At 35.0% G+C, this 9,332-nt stretch overlaps 1 protein-coding gene across 11 annotated transcripts in view; it reads left to right on the top strand.

The window, feature by feature from the left end:
- gramd1bb (GRAM domain containing 1Bb) overlaps positions 1–9,332 on the top strand; it is a 97,726-nt gene that overhangs the window by 40,078 nt on the left and 48,316 nt on the right. Inside the window, exon 2 of one of the 11 annotated variants that reach the window (XM_008425947.2) lies at positions 2,545–2,588. The exons of the other annotated variants lie outside the window; for them this stretch is intronic. Within the exon in view, the coding sequence (XP_008424169.1) occupies positions 2,545–2,588 (44 nt within the window). The remainder of the gene's footprint in view (positions 1–2,544; positions 2,589–9,332) is intronic. 11 annotated transcript variants of the gene reach the window in all.

Genomic DNA, 9,332 nt, shown 5'->3' with positions numbered 1-9,332 from the left:
CATATATACATATGGCATGCATTTTAGTTCAAACCTCTGCACTCTCTTAAATACAATCCAAGGCAACCAGTGACCTTTAGAAGACACCTATTTACTAGGCAAAGTGCAAAGTATTTTTATAGCACAATATATATATCTGTATAATTTGTGTGGTTCCCATATGTTCTAAGGCCAGTGTCGCTCTTTGAGGTCACCATGCTACTGTAAAGATTTTTCGGGATACATGTTATGTTACCTGTTTAAAAAAATAAATGTGATTTTGTGCTATTTGTGCGATTCATGTCAAATCCTTCTTTATACCAATGATGAGCCAGCATCACAACAGCTGACAAAAGAAAAAAAAAATTTAAAACTACCACACTGGTAATCAAAACTTTTATTATTATTTTATTTAAAAATAAATAAACCATGAAAAATTCTAATTCTTATCCCTCTTGACCATCTAAAGATAAACACCAGTCTAAAAGGAAACAGCTAATGTGTAATGTTGTTGTAGTTTAGAGATAATTTTTATAAAATTTCATTAAATCTTTACCAGTATGCCTGGTCTGTTTTCTCCACTAGTGCGGCTTTACCCGGTTCTGCCCCAGTCCGCCCCAGCTAGCTCCATCTCCCTGAGCAGATCTCGCACAGCTCTTCTCCATTTTTTGTACAAGCCATTCTAAGTTGAGCGTGGAAGCGATTTGATTGACAGCATGTTGCATTCGTTGATTGGCCCGTGATTTCTGTCATGCCAAACTCCTAACAACATTTCCCATAAAATAGCAGTAGACGGGCCGTCTGCTATCAGAGAGCTGGTCAGTCTGGAGAAGCGTAATTATGGGTTTGATCTTGAACAGCTCCAAGAACACATGCGTCAACTTTTGCAGCCGAATGACCGTGATTTTAGCAGCCTTGCAAGCAGGACGTCTCTCACAGGAACAGGGACGTAATGAAGAAGTGAGAAACTATGCAGCTCTGCGCAGCGTTCTGTCCGAGTTGCAGTCTTGTGATGACCGGTGTGAAACTGGAACTACATAATATTAGTTTGGCATGATGTGCACTTTATTCTTTGTTTTTTATCTATTTATTTATTTTTATTCAGTGCAGTTCATGTATGGATTTTTGCTCTATATCTTTAGACTGCATTACATTAATCGTATAAAAAATAAAATATTCAGAGTTTTAAAGATTAGGGTGATGACAAGTTGATCTTCTGGTCTTAAAGACTAAATACCAGTGGAAAAATGCCAAAAAAATAAAAAAGTTAAGCGGTTCTAAGAAGAGTTTTATTCATCTAATGCCAATGAAGATTTCTCCATTAATGAATGAGAAAGACTTAAATTATTTTTAACATGCCCCTTTTGATAAAATTTTAATAAAACATCTTCATTTTTACTTTACTACTGATAGATGTTTCTCTTAATTCCTGTCCAAAACCAGCGTATTGATTAAATAATTTTAAATGTAAATATGCTAGGAGTGAGAAAACTCTGACCCTGACTGTTTGAGTCAGGAATAATTTCATATTGATAATATGCCTGTGCATTAACTTTTTAATATCAAGCTCAAATACAACTATTTACCCAAAGCTATTGTTTTTGAGTTTTTTTATGTGTGTAATCTATCTACCCCATAGCAAAAGTCATTAATTTCACATAAAACTATTCTAAAAGAATAAAATAATCCTTTCTTACTTAAAAGGATCCTCAGCTCCTCTGCTCGTTGTTTTCTATATTTTAAATATGCAACATTTAAAGTCCTTGCTTTTGTTTCAACTCCATTAAGCAGTGGCTTTGGCATTAGCTAATTGAACTTTACTTTCAGTAGGTAATTCCTCACTTAATTCTGCCAGTGAGAAAATATGAAATTTGATTAGCTCACCGAGCAGCACGGGAGCTGCAGAAGGTACTTCTCGACAGCTGAAGTGAAACTCAGCTGGGGGGTGAAGGAGTGGGAAGAAATTGCTCTTACTGCAGAAGCCAATGCATTAACAGGTGCCACAGCCAAAATAAATTGATTGTATAGGCGGAGGAGTGGTTGAGAACTTCAGGGTCGCGGTGATTCATGGCACATGTGGGTGCTCTGTGAGTCGCTAGGAACAATAGAAAGGGTAGGACTGCCCAATGTTTTTTTTTTACTCTGTATTCAGACAGCTTTAAGTTTTATGTGTCGCAAAAGGTTTTTGATTTGTTTTCTTTCCTCATAGGCTGGCTACCCTGGCAGATAGTCTGAATAAGCTAATATCATCTGGTTATATCTGTTAAAGAGCAGAGGAACAAAAACGTTTTATGCTCTGCACATTAGGGGCTTAAAAATGACATTAAAATAACACAAATACGGCCAATTCTAACAAGCTGATGCACACGTCCATTACTTTTTTTTTTTTTTTACAGATTTTAAAACACTATCATGAGACCAAAAAAATATTAGTGCTACTTTTCATTGTCTTTTTTTTATTTTTTAGATACATACATTTAAGAGCAGGTGTCTTAAAGACAATCACATCATGAACACTCAAAGCAGGTGAGATACTTATTTCCTCTTCTCTACCTTTACTGATAGGCCAAGCAAAAGAAGTGGAAGGAAGTGATATGGAAACCTCGAAGGTAGGCTATAACTCAACAAGCATAAGACACTTCACAAAGCAGAGACGGCTTAATTTGGATGTGAGTGTGCTGCATTACAGATAATTAAAGATGCATACTGTGACTTGTTACATTTAAATTGAACATTTGTTATTGTTTTTTATGCGGTATAGAATGCGTTGGTATTGTGCCATCTTTTATGAGAATGTATTTTTGACAGCCACTGAGAGGGAGAGCAGTTTTGGCTTTGCACCTAGAATAAACCCTCTGCCAACTACTTCTTCCTGGCCTCAAATTTCACTGAACAAGATCCACGAGCAAATCTGCTGATGCATCATTCACTGATATGCTCTCGGCATTGTCCTTTGCGTGAGCACATCTGCGTAATGGGAATCTGAGCTTGGTTTAGCTTCAGTTTGACGCCCAACTGGATGGAAATCTTAACTGATGAAGAACTGCTTGGACTAGTAAAATGTGTGGTGATAAGTAAAGCTGCAAGATTAATTTCTCTCTATGATCCAAAGTCATGAAATGATAAAATCATATTCTATGTCAGGTAAGACTGGCTTGGAGCTTTTTGAAGAAAGAGCAGCACAGAGAGGTTGATCATCTCTGATGTGTAAAACTGCTTCTTTACTTGAAATTGAATGGATCTGTACCTGGATGCATGGATGAACTACAGTGTGAGAGCATAGCCACAACATTCAAGTTTCTGCTAAGTCAAGACAGAAATGCATTTAGATCATTAAGCTACAGCATTTCCACAAAATACAAAATCCACTGACAAGAAAAGTTAAACACAAACTAGTTTTACAAAACTTTTGGCAAAATAAACAGAGTATAATTCAGAAAAATCCCATTTGTTTACAATATTCATTTTGTCTTGTCAAAACGTTGATATATCATATTAAACCTGACTTGCCTTGTTAGATAACATTAACTTCAATCATTGCACACTATATACAACTCAACTTATACCTATGTACTTATTGAGTAGCACTTTATTTCTCTTATTATGTAATTATTGTTTGATTAATTTTGAGATAAATAAATAAAAAATCAACAACCGTGTTGCTTAAACCCACACATCTTTAAACTAATAAATTATTGATTCAATTTCAGCACTCAGTCTTCTTTACTGGTTATCTATCAGGATGCAGCATCATAAATTAGCAATATTTGCTAAATCTCAGAATGTGCTCTCTTCAGGTCCTCATTTTTTCTGATTATTCATATCTGTCTTTGCTGTGCTCAGGTACATATGTTAGGCTGTGAGTTTTCTTTTATTTTTTTAACCTTTTTCTTCCTCACACCATTCTAATCTCCCATCAAATGATGGCTTCAGCTAAAGGATAAAATAAGTAAATGCCAAATACGTCTCGCAGATTTGTTTGTTTTTCCAGTTTAAATAACACAGAACGCAGAATACATTAGAGATGTAAAAAGTTGTGAAATTATTCATAATTATCTAATCTGTCACATCACAACAACCTGGGAGTTAAGCAGGGTATTCTAAACTATACGTATTCTGATTATTGTTTGTTCTACCTGGCTCAAATAAAATATAACAAATTATCAGCCTTGGCAAACCAAAGTAACTATGAGCATACACCTGCTGATAAATAGGTGTGTGTGTGTGATAAATTGGTGTTTAAAACCACATTTGGCCTGAAATAGATAAGAAAAAAAACAACAACTTTATATCATCAGTAGTCAAAAAAACACATATAACTTCCCCAACATTGTATTAATGCTGGAATAGTCTAACCTCAAAGAGACGAGACCAGAAGCTGCAAATTGTACAAGCAACGTTGTGATTATAGTCCTTTATAATTCATTGGGTTTAGCCACGTCACGGACTGAAGATATAAAATGGTGAATGCATTGCCTTCTGACCACCAGTGTCCTATCATGCGACTCGTTTTTTGTTGTTTGATCTTACGTATTCATGTCGTGTTTTATTCACGGAGCTGGCTTTGCAATCAGAAAAGCAACGGCAATACGGAGTTTGTTAAACGCAACAGGGCCAGTAACAATTAATTGTAAAGACTGCGTCGAGGTCAAGGTTTGTAATAGCATTGAGGTTTTTATCCGCTAATATTTATGTGTGGCTGAAAACTGCATCAAAGAACCGCATGTGTCTGTGAAGCAGCAGGTCAGACTGCATCTGACTTTGATGGTTGGAGCACCATCTCTGAGGCAACAGCTCTGACTTACTGGATGGAGGGGTCAAATCAATATCTTTCCTACCGTTCTCTCATCTCATCATTCTTCTTAAGCCAAACCTTTAATATAAAAGCTTTCCTCATTTAACCCTCGGGCTGAAAAACATTTGCCTTATCCGTGCTACTGATAAATTTAAGGATATAGAGCTAAGCTTTTTAATTGGAAATAATTTGTACAACCGACAATTTCTTTTTACTACCTATAAGTTGAAGCATACATTTTTTTTGCAACACACAAGGCATCTATTTTATCTACTTATATTAATAGTATACAATTGCTGTACTTGCTGTACTTTACCCTAAAGGAAAAGAAAAAAAAAATCACATTTATTCATCTGACTTTCAGCATAGAACTATAATGCATAGAATGTGCCTTTTTGATGGCCTTACGTCAGCATTTTCAAGTCCTTTGTGATCTCAGTCCATTACGTCATCCACCATTAATTCTGAGAAAACGTAGTTTAGGTTTTTATTTGTTTTCAATCGTAATCATTAAGTAACAGAAATTAATGATGAAAATCTATTACTACCTGTGATAATTCTGTGTAATGTTTGAGTTTCAGCCGTTCAACTGAATCACAGAAATAAATGAACATGTTAAAATCCTAACTTATTGAGGCACACGTGCATAATTTTTAATGCAACTTTTTTATTATTATTACAGAAACATTTTTTTCAACCTCTTTAGAGTTGTGAATGATTTATGATGACCAGATTTGCGAGGAAACTTAGTGTCAGATGATTCATTTAATATTGAACAGTGAGCACAGGTAAAAGCTTCCCAAAAGCAACTCTGGCAAACGGGCCGTGTTACAGTGGATCTGACTGTAGACTCTTGAAAGATCAGCGAAATTCGATCTCTGTGTCTCGCATCATTTCTCTGTTGAAGGCAGCTGGGCACTGCTTGAAAAACCCAGGGTCAGGGAGGCGATGAGTCACTGACGTCTAGCTTCATAACAACCACTCCAGTTGGAACTGAAAATGTCATTCTTGTTGTTTTCAGCTAATAGATTTTATTAATTCATTAACGCCACAGCCTGGAAAACATGTGAAAGGAGTTGGCTGAGAGAATAATCTGTACTTAAAAGTCTTTTGAATGATTTAGTCTCTCATCAACCTTTAATGTTAACACATTTTACTTTGCTCACATTTTCATACCACATATGACAAATTAACAGAAACCCATCTGTATTATAATTTCTTTTTTGTTGTTGTTGTTGTTGTTGTTGAAAGGCAGAACCAAACACAGAGAAACAGAATTCAGCTTCTATGCACCTAAAATCTGGAATGAACTTCCAGAAAACTGCACAGCAGCTGAAACACTGAGTTCCTTTAAATCAGGATTAAAAACCAAACTGTTTAGAGTTGCTTCTGAAGCATAATAAATGAAACATTGACCAATTTATTTGATGTGTGTTGATGATTTTAACAATGGCACTTGACAAATACAATATATTTTGCTGATTTTCCCTTTTTTTTATGTTTTCATAATCTATAGAACTTTGAACCGCCTTGTTGCTGAAATGTCCTACACAAATAAATTTGATTTGTTGATTGATTGAGGAGGAAGCAGTGTTTGTCAGCTTAACATTAAATATACCTGGCCCTCACAGTGTTGCTCTGGAATATACATTTAATCTCTGCCACTGTTTACTATTGTTACCCAATCATTTCACTGCTTTTATTTATTTATTTATTTATTTATTTATTTATTTATTTATTTATTTATTTATTTATTTATTTATTTATTTATTTTTCAAATATTAATCTTGTATCTTTGAGATACTATTAGATTTGCCAATGCTGCACCCAGAGCTGATGTCTGTTATATATCACTGTTTGATGTATGCGTCTGTTTATTCTTTCTGGTAGATGTCACATAATTGCCTGACTTATATGTTGCCTCTTGAAATCTTTTTGTGTAAACAGTTCTGTGTCCTTTGTGTCTCTGTGATGGACTGGAAACCTCTCCAGGATGTACTCTGCCTCCTGTGCTTTGATCACAGGAGATAGATGCTATCCTCCCACTATCGGGATTAAGCAAGTATAGAAAATGGATGAATAGATGACTGTTTTTATGCTACGATTATGACAACAAAGAGCCGTTATCAGGTCAGATTACTATGCTTTTGTGCCCTTTTGTTCAATGGATTTTAAGCAGAGACGGACTATTCAGAGTTCAGAATTATTTTTGGAGCTACTATGTTCAATATGAACAGATTATGATATTTGTGCAACATGATCTTTTATTGAGATAGTTATTTTAAATCAAGTAGTCAAATAATTAATAACAAGATTATCCACATATATGCATTACAGGATGTTCAACTAACCATATGTCCTTTATTTGACTTTTGTTATTTTTGCACATATTTTTGATGTATGTATGCATTGATGCATTTAAGAATTTTATTTTTATTTATTTATCTTTTAATCTGGGCAGTAGTGGCCTGCCGATCACCAATCAGAGCCAACAGACAGAAAAATGGCCAACTCCAATCTTAGGAAGTTAATGGGAATATCTCCTATTTTAAGTGTTGGAGAATACATTTACGTCCGAATTGGAAAGCTAAACGTTAATCTGCTGATCATCATGTAGCTACGTGTATTGTTAATTCTGAACGACTGCAGGTAATTGTTTGTGGTTTTAGATATAAAACATTAAGTACAAATTTAGGCTGCATATTTTGAACTTTTCTATAATTTCCGTCAACCACCAAACATTTAAACATAACTTTAAATTATTGATTTTTTTCTGTAAATAAAAGTTTTGGCCTGCATACATGAAGTAAGTTTAAAAAAAAAAACATTAAACCAAGGAATATGACAGAAACTTCAGTGTCTTGTAGCCACAGGCACTGAGAATGTTTCACTCAGACAGAGATGAGTTATTTGGATTAACATGAAATTTTCCTCCCATAATGTCATTTTTATTGAAAGCAAGCTGATGCTCACTGAGCAGAGCAGAAACAGACTTTTAGAAGTAGAACCATCATTCTGGAAGTAGTGATTAAACTGTTATACAGCTGACATTTTAATCTGCATTATGTTAAAGAGCAAAGAACGTCCACCAGGCAGAATGGGGGAGCCAAACTCCTGTCCAATCCCACAAAGCAGCATGGAGGGATTATTCCAGATTATCTGCCAATGCTATTCTTGGACATAAATGAAAACTCTCTGGTGCAGACAAAGATGCAGGGAACGCTGAAGAGAATTAAGTGAGAATTTGTCTGATTTTTTTTTTTGTAATACATAAATAATTTGTGTTTTGTCTTGTGTAATTGATTTAGGAGTAAAATCAGAAATTCTGATATAAATGTTTGTTTCTTTTTAAATTAAACAAACAGAATTAACATAAATTAAATTAAACGTTTATGTACCTTTCCATAGGATAATTACAGTGTGCCATACATATACTCTTGTCCTTTTACTTAAAACAAACTAGTCCATTTTATTACTTTAGCCAGCAGGTGGTATCATTGAGAATAAGCAGCTCACTGACTGTTGAACTTGACACTGAAAGGAGCTGTCCATTCAGCACCATTCTGCAACAGATTTCAGGACACGGCCCTGACAAGCACTCAGGTACAGTCACAGCTCAAAGGCAGGGAGATTAGCAATAGCGAATACATTTTGGCTATAAATTATAAATGAAGGTAATTCATTTTCCTACATTAGCTTAACTAATGTTCATCTAAAAATCAGTCTGCAATGCAGAAACAAAAATATCCTGTGACTGCATTGTTTCTCTAAACATGACAAACAGTTCTTTAATTTATCAAAAATATGTGTGGTGTCAAACCCACACATGCACACACACATGCAACTACTTGTGCAAGCCTTGGCAGCAAAAACAGAGTAATTGTGTAATAACTAGAAATGAAATGTTAACATCATCTGAGGAATCTTCTACTTTTCTTCTGTTTTAATACAGCCATGTTAGAGGGGTTTTGAGTGTGAATGACATGTTTAAGGTCATACTAGACGTGATTTGAATTTAAGTCCAAAACTTCAAGAGAGCCACTCCAAAACTTAAAGTTACCCATTTCTTGAAGCAAAGCGGTCCCTCACATTTCCAACATTCTGTTTGACGGTTGGTATGATGGTCTATCTCTGAAATGTTCTGTTAGCTTTAAAAGACACAAACCTTTCAAAAAATGTTCTACTTTTGTCTCATCAGTCCACTGAGTATTTCACCAGATTCCTTGGGATGTTTATTTGCCTAAGGTGAGGCTGGCCTTTATGCTTGTTTTGTTCAGCAATTGCTTTGGCCTTGGGACTCTCCTTTAGGGACCATTTTGCTTAGTCTCTTTTCTTGCTGTTGAACTCTGGTCTTACCTGAGGCAAGCTGCCTCAGGTAAACCTTTCCAGTCTGATAGCTCTTAATTACTTTGTTTTATACTGTTCCTAATAATGTGTTGTTGTTTTTTTGTCTTTCAACTGTAAGATAGATTCTATTTAAAATATGTATTATGTCTGCAGATCATGTTATAAACAGGTTTCTAAAATCCAGAGTGGTGTAATCACAGTTTTATATATA

Source organism: Poecilia reticulata, linkage group LG13, assembly GCF_000633615.1.
Source record: "Poecilia reticulata strain Guanapo linkage group LG13, Guppy_female_1.0+MT, whole genome shotgun sequence".
NCBI classification, from domain to species: Eukaryota; Metazoa; Chordata; class Actinopteri; order Cyprinodontiformes; family Poeciliidae; genus Poecilia; species Poecilia reticulata.
The sequence above is the reverse complement of the archived record's forward strand: the minus strand, read 5'-3'. Positions and strand labels throughout refer to the sequence as shown.